Source organism: Myodes glareolus, chromosome 7 (assembly GCF_982192425.1).
Source record: "Myodes glareolus chromosome 7, mMyoGla1.1, whole genome shotgun sequence".
In the NCBI taxonomy this organism is placed as follows: Eukaryota; Metazoa; Chordata; class Mammalia; order Rodentia; family Cricetidae; genus Myodes; species Myodes glareolus.
This window is the reverse complement of record NC_142032.1, coordinates 83,160,133-83,184,545: the sequence shown is the minus strand read 5'-3', so window position 1 is coordinate 83,184,545 and position 24,413 is coordinate 83,160,133. Positions and strand designations below refer to the sequence as shown.

Below are 24,413 nucleotides of genomic sequence, written 5' to 3'. Positions count from 1 at the left end.
GTTTTGCTTGGGTCTTTGAAGCAACCCTGTCACCCCTTTCCCTCTTTATTCTCTCAAAGCTGAGCAAATTTTCAGGAAGTAGTTTAGTTAAATTTTCAGAAATCCAAGTTCTTGGGGGATTTCTAAGATCAGGCATCCCTGGGCAACTTCTTGTGACTTAACAAATATAGAGAAGTGGGGAGGGGATTATATACAGTCAAAGGGGATAATCCTCAAGGGAGGGGTTTTAAGAGCACCTTCCTTTCCATATGGTGTGTGTGTATGTGTGTGTGTGTGTGTGTGCATGTGTGTTTGTGGTGTGTGCCAGTGTGTGTGGGCACACATATGTGTAACTACATTTGTACATGTGTACAGGAAGGTGTGTAGACCCAAATTCAACATCAGGTGTCTCTTCTTTGATTGTTCTCTGTGTATTTTTTTTTAAAAAAATATTGTTTTGTTATTTTTGTTTGTATGAGTGCTTTGCCTGCATTTCTATCTATGTGTCTGGTGCTCATGGAGGCCAGAAGAGAGCATCGGATCCCCTGGAACTGAAGTTCCAGATGGTTGTGAGCCGCTATGTGGTACTGGGAATTGAACCTGGGTCCTCTGGAAGAGCAGCCAGTGCTCTCAACTGCCAAGCTTTCTCTTCAGCTCACTTAGTTTATCGAGACAGGGCGTCTTTAGCAGAGCCCAGGGCGGCTCCTTCTGGCTAGCATAGCTAACCAGCTTGGCCCTGGGATCTCCTGTCTCTGCCTCTGAAGTGCTGGGGTACAGGGGGGCTGCCACGTCTGTTTGACTCATCCACTCTTTTCCCTCATGCTTAGACTTTATCCACCGAGCTATTTCCCCAGTCTACTGAGCACTTTTTAAAATACAGAATTAGAGTGGACCAACATCCAGAAAGCAAAGTCTCTTATACGAAGGAGGTCAAACCACAATGAGTCCTACTGTAGTATATGCTAGTGCAGTATCCTTGGACATGCAGAGGAAATGGAGCAGGACTAGAGTTGGCACAATACACTGAGCACTATATGTGTTATAGACCACATTTTTGTACCTTGCAAAGAGAACAAATGTTCTGTCTTCTATCTCAGGGCCATCTATAACCATGTTCGTCCATTTCAAAAATAATTTTCTCTTTTCAAAGCAGGACATTTGTGGGTTGCCTTGTTTGTACTCAGCACAGTAAGTCTAGGACCACAAGCGGAACCACTAGCTTTAAATCCCTTCAGCCTCCGGAATGTTTAAAAGCAACACCTTCCTGCCCAGCCTGGCAGTGTGCAGCTGAAATTCCTTTCCCAGGACTGAAAAAGTGCCAGTGAGGATACAGACAAGAAGGATGCCTTAGCACTAAGCATGCTAGGGCACCCCTTTAATCCCAGCACTTGGGAGGCAGAGGCAGGTGGATCTCTGTGAGTTCGAGGCCAGCCTGGTCTACAGCAGGAGACCCTATCTCAAAACAAACAATCCCCCCAAACTAGATCTCCCATATGACCTAGGTACACTACCTGGCTATTTACCTTAAAGCTTCCAGGTCAGCAGGTTAGAGAGACCCGTGCCCATCGGTGTCCCTTGCAGCCTCCAGGTCAGCGGGTCAGAGAGACCCGTGTCCATCAGTGATCCTTGCAGCACTCTCCAACAGCTAAGATGGATGAAGCCACCTAGATGCCCAGCAGGAAAGGAGTGGATAAGGAAAATATACTCTCTGTGCACAATGGAACTTATCATCCTATCATCTTTGCTTATTTGAAATTAGTGTGCTTTTTACCTTTTAATGATATTTTTCTTAATTCCTTAAGAATTTTATACATCGCATTTTGAATATATTCATCCCCTATCCCCTCCCACCCACACAACGTTGAGACCTCTTTTTTTCTTTATTTCTTTCCTCTCTGAGTCCGGTTTTACACAATGGAAATTTTCAGCTCTGGAGAATGAAGTTATGTTATTTGCAGGAAATGAATGCAACTGGAGATAATCGTATCAAGCTAATTAAATCAGTCTCAGAAAGACAGATATGCTCTCTCTCGCTTGTGGGTCCCAGATTTTATCCAGATACATAAAAACCTCATGTGTATATAAGGCATGGGGGCAGCAGTGAGAGGTTTAGGGGAAAAACAGGGCTAACAAGATGGGAGGGGGGAAGTGGGAAGGACGAGGGGTAAGGGAGTATGGGAGAATGCACAACAGGTGATACACACTCATATAAATACCTTTGTGCAGCACAGGGCCATATACAGTGAGAATATACGCTGAATATTGAAAAATAATTAATAGGCTGGGAGGTGGTAGCACATGCCTTTAATCCCAGCACTTGGGAGGTAGAGGCAGGAGGATCTCTGTAAGTTCGAGGTCAGCCTGGTCTATAAGAGCTAGTTCCAGGACAGGCTCCAAAGCTACAGAGAAACCTTGTCTCGAAAAATCAAAGAGAGAAAGAAAAAAAACCAAATAAACAAAACCAAACCAAAACAAATAATAATAATAAAAGAAAAGAAATAAAGTAATTTGAGAACTGGTAGCGTAATCATATGGCTGAAATCGGCACAGTGTGGACCACCAGGATGGATTCCCCCTGGGACAGCTGCCCGTCCCCACTGACCTCACCCATCTTCCCATTCTTATTCACCAGATTGGGCTGTTTATCAGCTATGACAACGCCACCAAGCAGCTGGACACAGTGTATGATGTCACCCCTGAACTGGCTCAGGCATTTCTGGAGAGGATCCGCTGCTCCAGCTTTGACATGAGGAATATCTCCACCATCCACAGGCAAGGGTGGCCCTAGGCCCTTCTAATATTTATTCCAAGGGTTGGGGAGATGGCTCAGTTAGTAAAGCCATTGGCTAATGAGCACGAGGGTCTGAATTAGAAACCACAGCAGCCAGGTAAAAAGCTAAGTGTGTTAGTATGTACCAGTAATCCCTTTACTGAGGGAGGATACCAGATAGAGACAGGATGATCCTGGGAGCTGGCATCAGCTAGGCTTGGTAACTGATGGACTCAAGGTTCACTGAGAGATCCTGTCCCCAGTCAGTAAGTTGGAGGGAGATTTAGGAAGATACTTTATGTCATCCTATGACTTCCACATGGATACACATATGAGGATGCATACATATGCACACACACACATGCACACACTTCCTCAATGCACATATTCAGTGTTAAGTACCAGCTACCTTAGAGTGATTGCAAATCCAAGGTTCCCTGATAATAGCCTCCCACTTCTCTGTGCATGTGAGGAGAGGGGTTTGCTCCCAAGGGCTCATCACCCTTCATAAATATTTGCAAAGGGAAAGGGGACAAATCCTTGAGCATCTCCTAGAGATCAGACATTTTCTGACACCTCTCCTATGCTTTTTCCAGCCCTGAGCTCGAGCTAGGCCATCTTTACTAGTCAGGGTGCCATTGTAAGGCGAACGAGGTGTGTTTATTAGATTGGGGCAAGTGTTGGAGGCAGCTGGTGGGTTCCCATGTTTGGGAGAATCCCTTGTATCAGGTTGTCATCTGGGCAGCTGCTGGATGATGTCAGTTCTAGAATCTAGTCTTGGCACCAAGGTCCTTATCATTAACCATTTCCAGGCAAGGGTGTCTTATCCTGGAAGGAAGGAGGGGGTCAGGCAGGGGAGGAGGTGATAAGGACCTTCTGTTCTAGTTTAGGTTTTGTTGCTTTGATAATTGCCCAGAGCAAGTTGGTGGCTTATCACATCTTACAACTTGTAATTCATCCCTGAAGGAAGCCATGGCAGGAGCTCAAGGCAGGAACCCGGAGGCAGGAATGATGCAGAGGCATGGAGGATGCTGCCTGCTGCCTTTGTTTCCCCCGGCTTGCTCAGCCTGCTTTCTTATACCACCCAGGACTATCTGCCCAGGGCTGACACCACCCATAGTAGACTGGACCCTCCCACGTCAATCATTAATCAGGAAAATTCCCTTGACATGCCCACAGGCCAGTCTGATGAAGACATCTCTCAATTGTAGTTTCCTCTTCTGACATGACACCAAGCTTTTGTCAACTTGGCAAAAACTCACCAGCACACAATCCTCTCTCCATCCTCTCAGGGTCTTGGCTGTCACACCCTGAATTACCTTAAAATCCTTTAAATGAATCCTTCTAGAGTGGGTGTTCATCTGGAACCATGTCTCAATCTTCCCTGTCCATACTTAATTCCACCCATTAGCATGGATCCTATTTTACTCTTTTACACACACACACACACACACACACACACACACACACACACACGCACACTAACCTGGTAATTAAAGACAGGGATCCAGTACTAGACTTCTTGCAAGTTGTGACCTTGGCCACATCTTATCACCTCCCTGTACCTTTCTTTCTCCATATGTAAAATGGGAGACAGAAATGAAATCACCCTGCCTTTTTAGCTTCTCTAAAAGATACGTATCAGACACATTGTATGTGCTCGATAAATGAAATTTTTTACTAAAATTATTTTGCAAACAAAGTTGTGTTCATTTATGGTGTATAGTATAGAGTGCTGGTCAGTTTTTGTTGCTGTGGCAAAATACCCGAGGGAACTAACTTAAAGCAGCAAAGATTGTTTTGGCTCAGGGTTTTGAGAGGTTTCTGTCCATGGTTGCTTGGCCCTGTAGCTTTCGGGTTTGGTAGAGATGACACATTGACACATTACTGTGGAAGCAAGTGACAGAGAAAAGCTGTTCACCTCGTGGCACCCAGGAAGCAGAGGTGTGTGTGTGTGTGTGTGTGTGTGTGTGTGTGTGTGTGTGTTGGGGGGATGAATGTATCAGGGCAAAACATGCCCTTCCCAGTTACCTACTTCTTCTACCAAAGCCCTGCCTCCCAATGTCTTCACCACCTCCTATAAAGCCGTGCATCTATCAATGGCCTAACATGTTGAGGGAATCTGAGCCCCTGTGATTTAATCATCTCCCAAAGATCCCACCTCTGAGCACTGTTGTGCTGTTGCAGATCTGCAACATACAAACCTTTGAGGGACATTTAAGATGGAAACTACAGGATTGGGGAGATGGTTCAGTGGGTAAAGACACTAGCGATACAAAGGTGAAGACCCGAGTTCAAATCTCAGCACCCACATAAAAGCTGGATGTAGTGTGAGCATCTGTAATCCTAGATCTTCTCTGGAAAGACAGGGGAAGTAGAGGCAGGAGAATCCCTAGATGTGTGTGGGTCAGCAAGCCTGGCATATGCATATGCATCCATGAAATGCATCCGTGACTGTGGCCTTAACAATGTGGAAGGAGAGGACTAGCCCAGGAGGTTGTATTTCTACCTTCTCATGCTGTGGCACTCACATCTGAATTCACACACAAGTGTGTACAACCCATGCACACACGTGCCCCTCCCCATGAATAAAAAAAACCCCATACCATATGTATAGATTGTAGACTGGTATACATACGTGTGTTTTGTATGGGTGGTGGGAATGCCTGGTTGTTCACTATAGTCACCATGATCTCCAGTACTTGCTCCTCTCATCTCACTGAAATTTTGTGTCCGTTGAACGCGGCTCCCCCCAGTTCCAATAACCACTATCCTACTCTTTCTATAGCTTAGTGATCTATGTCTGTGGCGGACTATGCCAATGTCTCCAGGAAGGTTGAATCAGGCTGCTTGGAGGCAACCAGCTGGTCAGGCCATGTTGAGCTGGATAGTCTTTGTGTAATCGCTAAGAACATCCGCTAACGAGTGAGTGCTTAGTATCCGCCAAGAAGACTCATCACTGGGCCTGCCTGGCCTTACTTTACTTCCAGTCACCCTCATTCCTTCATCGTCATAGTTCCCATGATGCACTGTGACGAGAAAAGCAAACCCAGCTACTAAGAGTTCAGAGACAGGCTCATCCTGTACCTAGCCCACAGCATGCGCTGTGGCAAATATCTCACAGAACTGGCCTCCAAACTCTAGTTGGCCAGAGTCGATGCTCTCTGCCGTTAGCTATAACGCTCCCAGCGAGACTGGAGTTTGCATTGCTCCATTCCTGGGATATTCTATTTCTTTTCTTTTCAGGTGGTAAAGCATCCTGAGCCTAGAGCTGTCACTCAGGGTGGACAATTTTATATTTCTGTGTTGAAATGGGGGAGGGAGATCTTTGGCATCTACCTTCCCGTATGCTTCTCCTCTTAGGAGATGAGGTGGCTCAGCTGGATGGATCTAGATTCAAGTTCCAGGCTCTATTGCTCGCTTTTGGACAAGTCCCCTGATCTCTCTGGATCTCAGTCTGACTTTCTGTGAAGTGGGGCTGTATTCGTTACGTTTTTTGTTGCTGTGATAAATACCTGATAGAAGTAACTTAAAGGAGAGTTGAATTCTGGACCACAGTTTCAGAGGGTAAAGCCCATCATGGCGAGGAAAGCATGGGGGCGGGGCATGAGGCTGCAGGTCTTTACATCATAATTGACCAGGAAACTGAAAACAAGACCAGAAGCAAGACCAGGCTATAAACCCCCCCACTGTCTGCTCCGTGTGAGCTACCCCCTCCACTGTCTGCTCCCTGTGAGCCACCCCCTCCACTGTCTGTCTGCTCCCAGAGAGTCACCCCCTCCACTGTTTGCTCCCACCTCCTCCAGCCATCATTGCCACCAGCTGGGGACCAGGCATTCAAACATGTGCACCTGGGGGCGACATTCCACATTCAACCCATGTCAAGGTCTAGTGAAAACTAGTCTGTGGGGTTGTTGAGAGGTAACGATCCAGGTGGGGGGCACAGGATGAAGCAGGTGAGCGAGGGTCACTGCGAGGACATGACTTTCGTGGTCTGGCCTGCTCTCAGCCCCGAGCAACCCCACCAGCCTCTCTAATCTTCTCACACAGGTTGGGGCTGCTGGTTTGCTTCTATGATGACCTGGAGCTGCTGGACGCCACCCTGGCCCAAGTCCTTCTCCACCAGATGCTCAAGTGCAGCCGCCTCCAGGGCTTCCAGGCTGGCATCCAGAAGGTACAGAGGAGATGCGGGCCACTGGGGCCTCAGTTTCACCAGTTTGCCTGGCCTTTGAGGACAAAAATGTGTTATTGAGCAGTCCGACCTGGCAGATGGCATCGTCAGTCCTAGAGGAGAGGAGCATAGGAAGCAATTACAAAAACCAGTGTAGAGAAAACATGGATGTGTTGAAACACAATCAGAACAGCCTTGGCCAACCGAAATGAAGGGTGGTCCGGGAATCTCAGCATCTGTACTGAGCACAGCCCGGGGATCTTAAGGGCAGACCTGCTCCAAGGTCCAGGGTGAGGCTGGCAATGCTGACAAGCCGCTGAAGGACAGACAATGCAATTGGAGGTCAAGGGGCTCCACAGAGATAAAGGCTCTGTCAGACTCCACACCAGGGAATGATGTTATTGGTCTAGGGTCGTGGCCTGGGCATGCCAGAGGTCTAAATAAGTTCAGAGGCCCAGGATGGTGGCACAGACCTGTGATCCAAGCTGTTTGGTAGTCTGAAGCAGGAGTGTCACAAATTCAGGGTCAGCCTGACTAAGATGTTGTCTCAAAATTAAAAAAAATATGAAAATGGTTTAGGGATGTAGCTCAGTGGTAGAGTCTTTGCATACATTGTGTGGGTCCTTAAGTTTAACCCTGAGAATTGAAAGGGCAAAAAACAGTCACCAGGGCAAGGGCCAAGCTGAAAACGAAAGTTTGACCCCCAGAACCCACATGGTGGCAGCAGAGAACTGACCCTGCAAGTTGTTCCCTGGCTGCCACACTAGTGCTTTGGTACACGAGCAACCTACTCGCCATGAATGAATGAATGAATGAATGAATGAATGATTGAATGATGAAAGCCTCCAGATGATCCCAGCGCAGGCAGGATGGAGGAGCCCTGCATGAGTGTGCATTCACGGAGCTCCTAGACTTGTTTCCAGGTCAAATTAGCCAATGCATGTGGCTTCCCTTCACTCCTCTATTCCTTTCTCTCTGTTTATTTAATTTTTTCAGTGAAGTCTAGTCATGGATCCCTGGATGGCCATGAATTTGCTGTCCTCCTGCCTCAGCCACCCGAGTGCTGGGATTTCAAGCCTGTGTTACCATATCCTAGCCTTCCTATTTCTGTTTTTCCCATTCAAATTTCAGATCGCTCTTTTCTTCATTAAGCAATTAGAACCACCACATTCCAACACTATTGAAAGGAGATCTTGGTAAAGGCAGCAGTAATTCCACAGCAGTTATTCACACATAACTCCAAATACCTTGCTGCATTTGGCATCTCCCACCATGGCCGTATATTTGCCAAGGTCTATTTTTGTGCTCAAGGAAAAATTCTTAAGTTCAAGCAATAATAAGAAAATCGTTGTATTTTTTGACCAGAGAGAGAGACACTTTTGGCCAAGAAGAAAGACAAAAGCAATTAGACATGGGGTGAAGCGGGGGTGGGAAGTGTGGGAGGTGAAGGGGGGGTGCCGGGGGGTTCGGGGGCTGTCTTCGGGTTGCTGGGAACCGGGCTCGGCAGTTTGCAGACTTGAAGGTTCAAGGGTCTCACTCCTTAAAGAGCACACTGCTGGGTTCTGTGCTACAGCTGACTCCTCAGGTCTGATCGTGGCCTGGAACTGGGCATTTCCAGCGGCCACACGATGCTGTTGTTGCCTGGGACCAGGTTTGAGAGCCACCTTCATCTGAGGCCTGGGAAGAGCCCAGCGGGTGGCGGGAGTCTGCCGAAGTGAGAGCCTGAACCGGCTTCTTCCTTTTAGCTCTGCTGCCTCCCAGTGGCAATTTCAAGACTGCAGCTACAAAGGTTACGCATGCGTGACTGAAATGAATGCGGTTTATACAAACTCAAGTGTTAAAATAGATCGTTATCCTCATGCTTTGCATTTATTTATTATTTCTACTTATTTCTTTATTGTGTGTGTGCGTATTTATGTGTCAGAGAATATTTGAGAGTCAGTTCTTTTTATCCACCTTGTGGGGTCTAGGGATCTTGCTGAGATCATGAGGCTTGGTGACCAAGTAACTACACCTACTGAAGCACCTCACTAGCCTCTCATTATTATTATTCTTATTATCATCATTTTTATTATTTATATCTATTATAATAAATTGTCATTATTATTTTACAGAAATCATGATATAGTTGGTGAGTTTATTTCCTTCCTTACCAGACAGGAATTCTTGACTGTAATTAGGGAAGTGTATTACAATAAAAATAATCATTAAGACAATCTTAGAAGCCAGGTTGTGATGGTGCATGCCTTTAATTCCAGCACTTGGGAGGCAGAGGCAGTAGAATCTCTGTGAGGTCAAGGCCAGCTGGTCTACAGCGCGAGTTCAGGGATAGTCAAAGCTACATAGAAAAATCCTGTCTTAAAAAAACTAAAACAAACAAACAAACAAAAAAACAAAAACCTAAAAAAAACCAACCAAACAAAGAAAAACTAAAAAAAGGACAATCTTAGAAGCATGCAGACACGTGAAAATATAAAGCCCTATGTAGTTCTGTTTATATTATAAATCTGTTGACTCTTCACACTGTATATTTCTAAAGGCATAGGACAAGTGGAAAGATATACATGTTCTTCCTTCCTCTCTTCCCTCCCTCCCTCCTTCTCTCTCTCCCTCCCTCTTTCTCTCTCTCCCTCCCTCCCTCCCTCCCTCCCTCCCTCCCTCCCTCCCACCTTCCTTCCTCCCTCTCCCAACTTCCTTCCTTTCCTTTCTTCCTTCCTCCCCCTCCCTCATTCATTCCTCACTCCTCCACTCTTTTCCCTCCCTCCCCCTTCTTTCCCCTTCCTCCCCCTTTCTTCCCTACCCTCCTCCATCCTTTTCCCCTACCCCTTCCTTCCCACCTTTGGAAACTGTTCTATGACCAAGCCCTATGCTCATTTCCGTAATTACCTTCTTGTGTTTGGGTTTTCACTTTATTTTTCTTGTATTGCCGAGAATTATTTTTATGCAGATTATGTATTACCATGAGAAAGCCCTTGGATAGTTCACAAAAGGAAAGCAACCAAATATATGGATATAGAGTTCAGGATCACAGCAGGGAAATGGATGCCACAAAATGTGATGGAGTTACAAGGGAATAAAATTTCTCCTGCCATGCTTGGAGGTTGATTTAACAACACATTAATATTTAAATGAAACCCAAAGTGAATTTTCAGCACGTGACAGCCAGGCCTGGAGGAGGCATTCTCAGGGGGCCAGTCACTGGCCGCTGCCAAGAATGCCTTGCTTTGCTGTCCCTGGGCCCCTGTCTAGAGAGGGCGGTATGGAGTCCTTATATCGGGATGTGGTCGGAGGGAGACACTGCCTTGCTTTCTATCAAGGCTCAGGCCAGTTTGTTACTGTTCCAGCTCAAGGCCAACCTTCTGGACATTGCTACCGAGAACCAGACCCTCAACGAGACCCTAGGCTCTCTGTCGGATGCAGTTGTGGGTCTGAGCAGCAGGGAGCTGGAATCCCTCTCCCCCCAGGCAGTGCACAGCGCCATCTCTACCCTCAACCAGGTTACAGGCTGGAGCAGAAGCCAGATCTGCATCTTGTCTGCCAAATACTTGGCCCAGGAAAAGGTCAGTGGGAACCTTCCCACTTCTTCAAGTGCCAGAGGGCCAGTGTGCTGTTAATCAGGTTGCTGTAACAAAAATCACAGAGCTGATGGTTTAAACAACAGACTTTCCCTTCTCACAGTCCTGGGAAGTCTCATTTTAAGGGCTGTTGTTTTGGCTTGTGGACAGCAGTAACCTTTCTATGTACTTATGTGAACTCCATGACCGCCAGCTTGTCTGTCCCTCTGTCTCTGGTGAATACATGTATGCTTATGTATGAACATGAGAGTGGAGGCTAGAAGAATGTTGAAATGTCTTCTTTAGCATTTCTCTATCTTGTGTTATTGAGACAGGTTCTCACTGAACCCAGCGCTTGCCGTTTTAGCTGGACTGGCCAGGCAGCAAGCCCCAACGATCCACCTGTCTCTGCTTCCCACCACAAATGCTGGAGTTATAGGCTGACTGCCTTGGTCAATTTTTTTTATGTGAGTGTCCAAACTTAGGGTCCTCATGCTTGTGTAGAAATCCCTTTGCCTACCGAGAGCTATCTCCCCAGCCCTGTTTTCTTTTCTGGTAAAGGCATTAATTCTAACCGTTCAGGACCCTGTCTAACTTTAATTATCTCATGACTTAAAGTTTCTATTTCCGTGGTAAGATACATTACCGGAACCAACTTGGGAGGAAAGGGTTTATCTGGCGTACAGGTAACAACCCATCATCAGGGGACGCTAAGGCAGGAACCTGGAGACAGGAACTGACTAGGAGCTGTGGGGGAATGCTTCTCACTGGCTTGCTCCCCAGAGCTTGCTCAGCCTGCTTTCTTATACAACTCAAGACTCCCTGCCTATAGGCAGCACTACCCACAGTGGGCTGGGCCCTCCCACAGCAATCATCCATCAAGAAAATACCAGACAGACTTGCCTATAGGCCAACGGAGGCATTTTCTCAACTGAGAGTCCGTCTTTCCAAATGACTGTAGCTTGTGTCAAGTTGATGTAAAACTAACCAAGCTGTCTTGTGACCTCACTGTAACCCAATACCATCACACAGGGGTTAGGAGTCAGCGACTGGATTTTGCGGGAGGCCACAAACATTCTGTCTGTAACCATCAGCCATGGGCACATCCAGCAGAAGCAACTCTACAGAAGTGTGGAGGAAGTGACCGGGGTTTGAATCTTTGCTCTGTCGTCTACTTGTTGTGTGACATTAGGCAATAGCTTAATTTCTCTCTGCCCTAGTGCCCCTGTTTTAAGATGGGGCTAAGACTAGCTCCTTCCTCACAACACTGCTGCGGATTACTCAAGCAGTGCACAGGGAGACACAGGGCATCAGGGACATAACAGGCTGTGAACTCTTTGAGAGCACCGCTATGGAACCATGGACACTTGCGGGACACACCCTAGGATTTACTCCTTCGTTTCAAGGCTGCCCACACACCCCCTAGCATGCAAAATTTTCATGGCTGTGACAGCCAGCTACCTGAGAGAAACAGACTAAAGGAGGCAAACCTTACTCGGCTTTGCGGAGTTAGAGATTTCAGTCCGTGGTCAACTGGCTCTCTAGCTCTGAGTCTGAGACCACACAAAATATCGCGGCCAAAAGACTGTGTGGAAGGAAGTGTAGGTTGTTCCTCTCTTGGTGGCCAGGAAGCTAAAGTTCCCTGAAAATGTTCTAAAAGGCATGTTCAGGGCGCTATTCACCTCTTAGGTATCTCTGAACAGGTTGGCAGGCAGAATTACGCATCACACTGGTGTCAGGAGTCATGCTATTTTGTCTCAGTCCTGGGCTGTAGAGAGGGCAGCAGCCTTGGTCCACACTGCAGCTGCCTTCTTATGGTATGTGTGGGGAGAGTTTTCTCTATGTTGGGTCCAGTTAAAAAGGCTCCAGGCCCCAGAGACTTGGTTCTTAAGCACTCTTTCTTGTTAACACTCCTAGGATGTCAACTGGCTCTTGACAGTTGGGTTGGGACCAATTCCAGTATGAAAATAATAGCAAACATTTATGGAGCGCTTACTGTATGCTGGGATCTATTCTAAGTGGGTTAATCACTTAGTTTTCCTATTATCCTAATGGCCACAGTGGTGTTAATAACCTTCATCTCTGAGGTTATTCACGTGGGGCACAGAGAATGGAGGGACTGAGTTGCTGAAGTTATAGCGGAAGGCAAACAGAGAGGGCAAAGCTCAGGGTGTCTGCTTTGGAGTCTGCTTATGAATGCCACCTCTACCATGGCACCATGGCCATTGTACTGGCTAGCTTTAGTTTTATGTCAACTTGACAGAAGCTAGAGTCATCAGAGAGGAGCGAGCCTCAGTTAAGAAAATGCCTCTTTAGGATCCGGTTATAATCCGGTCTGTAGGGCATTTTCTTAATTAATAATTGATGGGAGAGGGACCAGCCCATTGTGGGTGGTACCATCCCTGGGTGGGTGGTTTAGTGTTCTTAAAAAAAAAAAAGAAGCAGGCTGAGTAAGCCATGGGAAACAAGTCAGTAAGCAGCACCTCTCCATGACCTCTGCACCAGCCCCTGCTTCCAGGTTCCTGCTCTATTTGAGTTCCTGCCCTGACTTCCTTCCATGACAGACTACAATGTCACAGTGTTTCATCACGGCAATGGTAACCCCAGTGAAGACAACCATGGTTCACTCATGTCCACTTTTGTACTCAAGGCCAAGGCCAGCATTTGTCACTTTCCTCTAGGTTCATGATGACTTCGTTTTGAGACTCTGAAGACCTTGGGTTTTCTGGACCTTGATAGAGGTTCTGGGGGGGTCTATGATGACATTTTCTGTGCAAATAATTCCAGGAAGCAGAGGGAGATGGTTGCAACTCCACTGCTGTCCTGGACAAAGAAGCTGGTCTCTTACCTAGAGTCGAACCCCAAAACCAAAGCCCATCAATGGCCCAAGGGCCACCCACTTTTTTATGTTCACATGGACTTGCAAAGGATAGCAGTCCCCACCAGAGAACTTACCATGGTCTCACGTTTTGTATTTAACGCTCTTTCTTGATAGAAGGAAGGTCATGTGTGTAGCATCCACCTTGCTCCCCTTTGGCTATCCCCCATCCCTGTACCTCATCAGGTTGGCCTAGAAATGTCTGAGAGAGCATGGTTCTCACGACTGCTTTTCTGCCAGGTGCTGTCCTTCCACAGCGTCAGCCAGATGGGCGTGCTGCTCACAGGGGTCAGCACACACGCCTTCTACAATATGGACCACAAGAACCTCTGGCAGGTCCTGAAAAGCCCTGTTTCCCAGCATGTGTCAGGTCTGTCACCTGCCCAGCAGCAAGGTATCCTCAGGAAGGTGAGCCGTAACTGTCTGATCCTTAGCCACGTGGCTTACAGAGGATGTGCTTTGCAGAGTTTGGCAATACGCCGTGACTTTGGGCTGTTCATTTTGGCTGGGGTTATCCCAGCTGGTGGTGTGTGGGGTGGTCTGAATCCAGAACACGTGGCCCCTGGCGGTGCATCTTCCCTTGCGGATAGAGTGCCTTTGACCACGCTACGCTCTCCTCAGACCCCTTTGCTTTCCTAGCTAGTTTTCCAAACATGAGCTTTCAAGAGGAGCTGTTCACATTCCATCTCCAACAGTGGGTTTTAGAGCTACACAGACTCAGGTTTGAGTCACAGTGACCAGCTTCCAACTCACCACTTTTAAGCCTCGATTTGATCACTTGTAAAATGGGGGTAATAACAGTCCCTACTTCATGTGATTGCTAGGAAGATCAAGTAAGTTTTATGGCCTGGGAAGCAGTGTCTAGACACACTCAAAAGTACGTCTGGGCTGTCTTTCCTCTCGGCAGCTGATGGAAGCAGAAGATGCCGTTGCTTCAGGCATTGTGGAGGTGCCCAGAACTCTGTTTAAGGAAGTGTCTCTCTCTGATCTGTGGAAAGAATCCCAGTTCAACGCTACAGTCCTGAAGGAGAAGGAGCTGCGGAGGAGCCAGGTAGGACTGCAGGGCTCACAGATCAACTTTGTATTTCCTTCTGTGATGTGGAGAGTGGAACCCAGGGCCTCCCATAGGACAGGTGAGCGTGTTTCCGCCGAGTTACACGGCCAACTCCGAACACGCACCTCTCACTGTTTGTCTTTATGGGAATGGTCTGTTTAAGGTCAGATTGAAAAGACACTCTATTCTTGTTGTTGAGCCCAGGAAGCAAAGTAGTGTGTGGTAAGAAGGTAGACAAGGCGTGAGGATGAATCCTGACTGCTGTTTATTAGCTGAGAGGAAGAAACTTCTCCTTACATGGTCCCAGTGGTCTCATGTGCAAACTGAGGATGATTATGGGCAGCAATGGTGACACAGGATGCCCAGCCCGAGAGAAGTATGCTGTACATGTTACCACCGCTATGTGTTTATGGGTAGACATCGCCAGCGTCCGGGCTGCTTGAAAAGGTGGCGCTACTGAGATGCTCCCTGGCCACAGGACCTTCCCTGACTTTCTGTTGGGTTAGTCACACTCCTCTTCATTTGTGTATGAAGTGATTTATTTTGCCTGTTGCATGTGTGTGTGTGTGGGAGAATGTGTGTGTGTGCATGCATGTGCACATGCATGTGTGTGTAGGCCAGAAGGTGCCTTTCTCGGTCACCCTTTACTTGACCTTTTGAGACAGACTCAGTTCTCCCTAGAGCTTGCTGATTCAGTTAGACTGGCTGTCTGCGGAGCCCTAGGTATCTGCCCTGTCTTCACACTTCCAGTGTAACCACACTTTGCTTCTTTTTGTGGGTTCTGGGGACCGAGTCCATGTCCTCATGCTTATGTGGAAAGTGCTTTATTGACCGAACCCAGCGATCACTTCTAAAATGTTTCTCTGTGTGTGGGTGTGGTGGGCCATGGTGGGTGTATGTGCTGGTCAGAGGACAACCCTGAGTATCGGTCCTCATTTTCTATCTTGTTTGAGACAGATCTCTTGTTCACAGAGGCATACTCCAAGCTAGCTGGCTATCTAAGTTAGGGTTTCTATTGCTATGATGACAAAAGCAAGTTGGGGAGGGAAGGGTTTATTTGGCTCACACTTCAGTGTTGCTGTTCATCACTGAAGAAATCAGGGCAGGAACTGAAACTGGGCAGGAACCTGGAGGCAGGAGCTGATGCAAAGGCCATGGAGGAACACTGCTTAGTGGCTTGCTTACCATGGCTTGCTCAACCTGCCTTCTTATAGAACCCAGGACCACCAGACCAGCGATGGCACCATCTGCCAAGGGCTGGGCCCTCTCCCATTGATCACAAAATAAGAAAATGCCTTATAGCTGGATCTCAAGCAGGCGTTTCCTCAGCCGAAGCTCCTTCCTCTCTGGTCACTCTAGTTTGTGTCAAGTTGACACACAAACCCAGCTAGTACCCTGGCCCAGGAGTTTGCAAGGATTTCCCTGTTCCTGCCTTCCATCTCCTCGTTCAGCAGCTGGGCTTGCACATGTGTGCGACTGTGCTCAGCTTTCACATGGGTCTGGGGGAGACAAACTCAGGTCCTCATGCTGCCAGGGAAGCGCTTTACCACAGGGCCATCTCTCTGGGCCCTGGGAATGTTTATCAAGCACGGACTTACCATGTTCCCAGACCACTCAGGGACCAGGAATGTAGAAGTGAACCACACAGCAGGGCATCTTCTGTGGGGTCTTTCACGAGGCTGGACAAGGTCCTAGCACTCCGTTGCCCTGTGACAAACCACTGTTCGGTTCAGCAGCTTGCACACGTGCTTTAGTGTGGAGATTCATCCTTCTGTGGACAACCTCGAGGTATTTCTGCCCCGCAGCTGGGCTAGTGGAGAGTGGGAACCGTGTGAGAGGGCTCCCAGGCCTACTGTCCTTGGACACCCCAGGGGCCATACACACCGTACCTGCAACGTTCCTCCGCTCCCCGGCTTTATGGAGACTTTGAGGCCCTGAGCTGTCACATATCAGAAGCCTCTGCCTAACTCTGGCTCATAATTTACTGCGTTTGGGGAATTACGTTCAAAGTTTTAGAGTCTATAAAATAGACAAATGTCGCACTTGATCGCTTCTGCAAGTTAGGTGTTCTGTAAAATTTCATTCCTTAAAACAAACGACTCCCCTGCCTGCGCTCTCGCCTTCTAGAGTGCTCACCTGGGAGGGTTTGAGGGGAGTGTGTGCTGTGGGCAGGAGCTCCTTTATCGATGTTACTTTCTGGTCCATGATGGTCACTGTTGCTGGTCTGGTTCAGGGCTAGCTGATGGGCACACAAAGAGGGACCACACGGAGTCCTTCACAGGGCTGCAGCTTCACGAAGCTAAGGTAGTAAAACATCAACCCTGCCACTCTAAGCTTCTGCTCTTCACCCAACCCCCTAGAGCAGTGGTCCCCAACCTTCCTCATGATGGGACCCTTTAATACACGTCCTCATTTTGCAGTAACTCCCAACCATAAAATTACTTTTGTTGCTACTTCATAACTGTAATTTTGCTTCAGTTATGTACCATAGTATAAATATCTTATATGCAGACAGTCTTCGGTGGCCCCTGCGGAAGGGTCACTCAACCCCACAGGGGTCACGACCCAAAGGTTGGGAGCCACTGTTTGAGAGTATGGAGAATCATCTGGAGTGTGGCAGGCCGTCTCTGAGATTGCTCAGCCACTCAGTGGTGGAGGACCTCAGCTTAGCAGCATTCCGTGTTCAGCCTCTGCGGCCCCCTCTGTAAGATGAGACCACAGGGTGCTTTCCCACACCCAGGGCGTCAGTGCGCTGGGCCCCATCACTGCTGTCTCTTCTTTCTTGTCTCAGGCCTTGTTCCTGTATGAGCTTCTGGAGAAGACCACGGACAGGCCTGAGGAGATCCTGAGGTAGGGTGGTGTGGCTGCCTGGTCTGAAGGCCTTTTGAGGCCTTCCACAGGGAAGTCTGATTTCCAAGCAGGGGCAACTGAGCTGTGGGACAATATCAAAAACCACATGAGGGCAGTGAGATAGCTCCGTGGATTAAGGCACTTGCTGCTAAGCCTGATGACCCGAGTTCAAGCCACAGAATCACATGGTAGAAGAAGAGACCCAAGTGCTGCAAACTGTCCCCTGACCTTCATCCACATGTGTGCCATGTATTTGGGTGTTTATGCACACACACACACACACACACACACACACACACACACACACACACACACACTAAATGCAATAAAAATGTTTGTAAAAAGCAACTTAAAGGAGGAATATTTTTGTCTCAGCTCACAGTTTCCAAGGCTTCGGTCCATCATGGCAGGGAGGGTAGAGTGGAGTAGAGCTGTTCACATCGTGGTGGGCCAGGAAACAGAGGGAGACGAGAAGTAATCATATAGCCAAGGACTTGCCCCTAGTGGCCTACTTCCTCTGCCTCTGTCCTACTTCCTGTTTCTAGAGTCTTCCAAAATAACACTTTGGGGACTAAATACTGAAATTCAGAGCCTGTAGGGACATTAAAAGTCATAGTTTAGTGCTGTTTGGTGCCCAGCCCGTGTTGGGTGGAATGTGCCTCCTTTGGCTCCTTCCTTCTCCCCTCCGTACCCCTTCTCAGAGGTCCTTGCTTTGTTTCGCAGTGCTGGGCAGCTGGTGAAAGGCGTGCAATGCTCACACATCGATGCTATGAGTGCCCATGTCTTCCTGGCCCACTTTCAGTATTTTGAGAACAACTTCTCCCTGCTTTCACCACATCAGGTACCCGGGGATGTTTTCCTGCTTCTAGCTCTCTCCTGATGCCAGGGTTGGGTCTGGATCGACTGTGGTATCTAAAGGTATTTATACCAGAATCATACAGATTTAATACTGAGCTAGCTAGAGCTTTCTGGAAGATAACAGATCTCATTGCAGGTTCCCTTAGTTCTTTTTTTTTATTTTTTTAAAACAGATTTTTCTGTGTAGCTCTGTCCTGAAATTAGCCCTGTAAACCAGGCTGGTCTTGAGCTCACGGAGATCCACCTGCTTCTGCCTCCTGAGTGCTGGGATTAAAGACTTGCACCACCAACTGCCTGGCTGTTTCCTTTAGTTTCCCTTAGTTATCTCTGAGCACAAAGACCCCTGTGTACCTGATAATACATGTGACATAAAAACACATGAATTCATACCAGTTTCCTCTCTCTCTGTATACAAGTATTTGTATGTTACTATACAAATTTTTATTATTAAATCAAAACCGTTGCATAAAGGCTGGAAAGATGGCTTAGCAGGTAAAGGTGCTTGGACACCTGAGTTCAAATCCCTGGGACCCACATGGCAGAAGGAGAGAACTGACTTCTGAAAGTTGTCTTCTGACCTCTAAATGCACGCTGTAGCACACTCGCTCACACATGTAAATGAATAAATATAGGGAAAAGTAAGAATAGTCACATGATATCCTGTTCTAGTCACATGCCAGATGTTTGACTACCTGTTGAATGAGAGTCTTCCTCTCAGGGTTGTGGGTTCGAGCCCCATGTTGGATGCCAAAATGTAGTCATAACTAATGTGGTCCATCATAGCCCAGAATGAAGGATAACATGTATTTATCTGCGGAAAAACTCACAATAAGGGTAGAGAGCCGTGGTTCTCTGTGGGCCCTGGAAGCTACGAAGAGAACTCCGACCACCCACAAGAAAGTGGTCATGCTGTTTTGTCTGCACTTATCAGTCCACACGTAGCACCTCAGACCACACCTCATGGGCTGGTATCCAAAAGGCTATTGACTGAATGAATTCCCACAACAGTTGAAGAATGTTAAGATGCAACGTCACTCTTTTGGAATCATAAATGAAGTTCTTCTCATACACGAATGAATACATTCATCTTATTATTGCCTCAGTGTCCTCAGCTATCAACTATTAGCTATTAGCTCAGATGACTGACGTGTTCTTCACCCTGCCTCTGGCTCTGGGGTCTGGTGTGTTGTTGCCTCTGGTCTCAGGACAGTGCCTCAGTGTGCCTCAGACAGCTATTGTGGTCAAAGGAGAGATAGCTACACTGTGAGACACTCTGTTGCATAAATGGACATTTATGAGGCATTATCTGTGTTTGATTTTATTACTGTTTGGCTGAGTTCCCCGCGCTTACCTTGTAGGTCAATTGTTTGGCGTGGAAATACTGGGAAGTTTCAAGGTCCTCCTTGCCACCGTTCCTCTTGACTACCCTCCCGTAAGTGAACACTGAGTCCCTTTCTGACTCAGTCACCCAATGAGGGGGTTCCTGAAGTTTGCGATTCTTTCCCTCTGGGATCTGTTAAGGAGCCAGAGGCAGGGTGAAGAATGCGTCAGGCCTGCGAGTCTGGGGTTACTTCTGGGCTCTGAGCAGACAGTGCGCCACAGGGTCTCTAAACTGGAGCATGATAGGTACGAGACTTGCTTTCAGACATGAGGCGCATCCCTTGGAGGGCTCAAGCTTACACGACATCCCTGGGGTGGTGTCTGGTGCTGTTGTTGCTTCTGGTCTCGGGTGGACAGTGCAGAGCAGACACCGCTTTCCTCCGTCCTCTGGTCTTTCTGTAGGTCCCGCTTCCTGGCTTCCATTCCCTCATCCCGCTGTGTGAGTTTTCTGATCAGCCTGGGGGAGAGACACTTGGACACCTTGGTTTTAGATTCCCATAAAAGGAGTTTGGTCATCAGGAAGGTACAACAGTGTCTGGTAAGAGAACATCCTGGGAGAGACTTTTCCTGGTGTCCCGACCCTGTAGTGTGTCTGTGGCAGTCTCAGGGAGCTGTGGCAGGGACTCGGTGGCATCTTGAGCCTGCAGTGATGGCTAGGAGTCTTACTTGTAAGTCTCAGAGCAGGCCCTGAATTTATCGTCTGGAGTAATCTTGACCATTGGTACTGGAAACTTCCATCTCAGAGAGATAATGCTGGACAGCTACTGTGGAGGACTGGGTTCTTTTTAAGCCTGGCCAGCAACTGGTTCTGTGGCTTTAGCCAACCCTCCTTTCCCTCCACTTCAGCATCCTCATGTGTAACGTGGGTGCAAAAGCACAGCATTCTGCAGCACTTGTGGGCACAAAGGGGGCAGCACACTGCTGTGTGCCAGAGCCCCAGGCGTGGTACTTGGGAACCAGGAAGTTTCTCTAGCTGTACAGAACACAAATGCTTGGTACCTACAGGTCCTATGATGATGGCGTGGACTAGACCTGTAACACTTACCACAGTCTCTTTCCCACAGCCAACACATGCACATGCTATGTTTGCCATTTCGAGAAAGAGCGCTGGAGGCTCAGGTGCTACTTCCTATGCCATACCAAGATGCCTATCTTATGTTGCTGATGAGGGATCCCAGGGCCTTGTGCATTCTGGGCGAGTGCTCTATCACTGAGGGGTGTGTCCTGCTCTTGGTTATCAAATCCACAGTATTCCTAGAGCAGTAACAATGGCAACAGTCTCCATTTACTGAGGGCCAAGCATGTGCTAAGCTGGGGGTTGCCAGGCACCTGAGGCCTGCATCCCTGGGTGGGGGCATCAGCTTCAGTACCGTCTTTGGTGGGCTGTGGCAAGGTAGGTGATTCTGATCCAGAAAGATTAATGGGGTTTGGGGATGGGGAGTGTCCTCCACGGGTCATGAGCTTGACTCCAGCTGGCTCTCCCATCAGCTGTCCTTGTTGGTTTCAGGACGGTGTCATTGCCGATGAGCACACGGTGGACATTGTGGGAAACCTCCTGTGCCATCTCCCAGCTGCCTTCATTGAGAGAGGGATCTCACCCAGAGCCTGGGCCACTGCTCTGCACGGCCTCAGGGGCTGCACAGCTCTCAGCTCTGAGCAGAAGGTTGCGGTGAAGTCCAGGCTTCTGGAGCAGTGGGGGTAAGAGGGACCTACTGTGCTGCGGGGGTATGGCAGGATGCATGAGTGTGACCTGGCTTGGGTGCTTCCGCAGAGACCACCAGGCTAGGACAAGAAGTCTCCACTAGCTGGGTGGTGTTGGCATGAACCTTTACTCTCAGCCCTTGGGAGGCAAAGGCAGGCAGATCTCTGTGAGTTTGAGGCCAGCCCATCTTACAGAGAGAGTTTCAGGACAGATTCCAAAGCCACACAGAGAGACCCTGTCTCAACCAAAACCAAAACCAGCTTGATGTGGTGACATGTTCCTTTAATCCCAGTACTGGAGAAATGGGGCTCACTGGCCACGCTACCTAGTTTACTTGTTGAACTGCAGGCCAATGAGAGACCCTGTCTCACAAGGACAAGAGGTGGACAACTCCTGAGGACTAACACCCATGTGCACATGTATGCACAGACACACTCACACATGCACACATCATCACAAGATATGATACTTTAGATGTAAGATATTGCTATTACATTATGGAATTTCTTCCTGAATGCCGAAGATAGAATCCAGTACCTTGTTCAAGTGCCCTATCACTAGGCTACATCCCCAGTCCTTGTTATTTTGAGACAGACTTTTTCTATGTATATAGCCTTGAGTTATGGAGTCCAGGCTATTCTTCAACTGTGATCTGCCTGTGTCTACCCCTTGAGTGCCAAGATTGTAGGTAAATATCACCTTACCTGGAAAGAGTAGTTTTTGCCATAGATAAATTTTGGTTCATAGATAAATTGAGAGGAGGTAGAGACTACTCCTCTGCCTATCGACTCCTCAAGTATAGCTTCCATATTACATTATTCCCTACCAGAACTGTGTATTTATCCTAATCCATGAACCGTGTATTTATTCTAATCAAATTAGTATCACTGTTGACATTAGCAAGGCCCAGAGTTTACACAAGGGCTTACTCTTGGTATACATCCGTTAGGTTTGGGCAAATGTGTGATGCCATATTCCTCATTAAAATATCATACTAAGCCAGGCAGTGGTGGTGCACACCTTTAATCCCAGCACTCGGGAGGCAGAGTTCGAGTTTGAGGCCAACCTGATATACAGAATGAGTTCCAGGACACTAAGGACTACACAACACAGAGAGACCCTGTCTTGAAACACACACACACACACACACACACACACACACACTATCACACTGAGGCTGGCGACTGGCTCAGTGGGGAAAGGCATTTGTAGTCAAGTCAGATGACCTGAATGAAACCCACATGGTGGAGGGAGAGAATGAATTCCTATAAGCTGTCTTATGACCTCACACATGTGCCATGGCCTTTGTTCCCCCAAATGTAAAAATGATAAAATACCAACAAAAAATGTTTAGTATTTTTCTTTTCTACAGACCTCTTCTCTGCCTAGTCGGTTCCTCATCCCTGTGCCTCTGCTCCCCACTGATAGCTTTGTATTCTCTGATGGTCATGTAGTGGGAGCGTTCAGTATTTAGCCTTTTCAAATAGATTTCTTTCACCTAGTAATATACATTTAAGTTTTCTTCCTGTCCTTTCTTGACTTGATAGTTCATTTCATTAGCCCCGAATAATACCCCTCTGTCTGGAGGTATCTGGGGTGGTTTGTCCACTCACCAGCTGGAGGGTATCTCCATGCCTCCCAAGTTTGGGCCATTATAATAAAGGCTGCGATAAACATTTGTATGCAGATATTTTTAGGGACAAAAGTTTTCAAGCCTCTTGTGTCAAGGCAGAAGTGTGCAGTGGCTGGGTCATAAGCTGAGGATGTGTTTGGTTTTCGAGAAGTCATCAAAATGCCTTTCATGGAGGCTGCCCCATCTTGTACTCTTGTCATCAGTGAGTGAGAAGTTCTGTTTCTCTATGTTATTTTCTGTTGTTGTTGTTGTTAAGATACTGACGATGGGCTGGGGAGATGGCTCGTGGAGTAAAGTTGCTTGTCGCTAAGACTGAAGATCTGAATTCAATTTCCTGAATAATTTGGTGGAAGGAGAAAACTGATTCCCTCAATTTGTCCTCTGACCCCCGCATGCCTGCTATGGCACAACCCCCATAAATAAATGAATGAAGTAAAAATTCAAAAAGATATTGGTACTGATGATGATAAAGAAGAAGAAGCCTGGATCCTGGGGAACGTGAGCTCCCTGCAGCCAAGCAGAACTGTCGTTTCCCATATAGAATTTCCTGTTGTGGACCAGACATTCCTGTAGGACCTTGCTGTCAATCAGTGCTGAGATGGCAGCTTTTAAAAAAGATTTATTTTTAAGTGTGTGTGCATACATGTATGTTTGCATATGCATGAGTGCAGGTGCTCATGGATTCCAGAAGAGGGCATTGGATCCCTTGAAGCTGGAGTCACAGGTGATTGTGGGTGCTGGGACCCACACTCTGATCCTTCTCAAGTGCAGAAAGTGCTCTTCACGGCAGAACCCTCTCTCTAGCACCATTTTTCTTTTGTTTTCAGTTTTGTTGTCGTTGTTGTTGAGACAGAAGCTTGTTCTGCAGTCCACATTGACCTGGAACTAACTCACTGTGTAGCCCGGGCTGCCTCAAGCTCATACTCCCCTGTCTTGGTTACTGAACTCTGGGAACAAAGTTTGACTGTAGTCATTTGTCACAGGCATTTTCTGTTATCGACAGGGTAAGCGGTTTTAGTATTGGCATCTGTGGAATGGAGACAGACACGAGTGAAGACCCTGGGGCAGAGCCTGTCACACGGGTGCCGAGCATGCAGCAGCTTCCTTCTAGGGGGACTGGTTGGAGATGCTAGTGGCTCTTAAGACAGGTGTAGTTCCCACCTTCAGGAACTTATCATCCATCTAGTGGGGTAATACTTTGTAAAACAGCTTGGGAGCCAGGCATGCAGGCAGGAGCCTTTATTTTCAACATTTGGCGCTAAGAAATCAAGAGTTCAGGTGTAGGCTGGGCTACAGAGTGAAAACCCATCTCAAAACCAACCAATCAACCAACCAACCAACCAACCAACCAACCAATCAATCAACCAACCAACCAACCAACCAACCAACGAATCAACCAACCAACCAACCAACCAACCAACGAATCAACCAACCAACCAACCAACCAACCAACCAACCAATCAACCAACCAACCAACCAACGAATCAACCAACCAACCAACCAACCAACCAACCAACCAACCAACCAAAAAACAAACACACAGAAATAGGGTCTCCTTCACCAGCTCAAGGAGGACTATCGGTG

The 24,413-nt window shown here is 47.7% G+C and overlaps 1 protein-coding gene across 1 annotated transcript in view; it reads left to right on the top strand.

Annotated features, from left to right (window-relative positions):
* Nucleotides 1-24,413, top strand: part of Otoa (otoancorin) — a 69,980-nt gene that overhangs the window by 19,615 nt on the left and 25,952 nt on the right. Inside the window, exons 11-20 of the mRNA XM_048460427.3 lie at nt 2,612-2,751; nt 6,800-6,923; nt 10,265-10,480; nt 13,593-13,760; nt 14,260-14,403; nt 17,198-17,256; nt 17,980-18,097; nt 19,473-19,546; nt 19,897-20,032; nt 21,002-21,192. Coding sequence (XP_048316384.3) covers nt 2,612-2,751; nt 6,800-6,923; nt 10,265-10,480; nt 13,593-13,760; nt 14,260-14,403; nt 17,198-17,256; nt 17,980-18,097; nt 19,473-19,546; nt 19,897-20,032; nt 21,002-21,192 — 1,370 coding nt within the window. The remainder of the gene's footprint in view (nt 1-2,611; nt 2,752-6,799; nt 6,924-10,264; nt 10,481-13,592; nt 13,761-14,259; nt 14,404-17,197; nt 17,257-17,979; nt 18,098-19,472; nt 19,547-19,896; nt 20,033-21,001; nt 21,193-24,413) is intronic.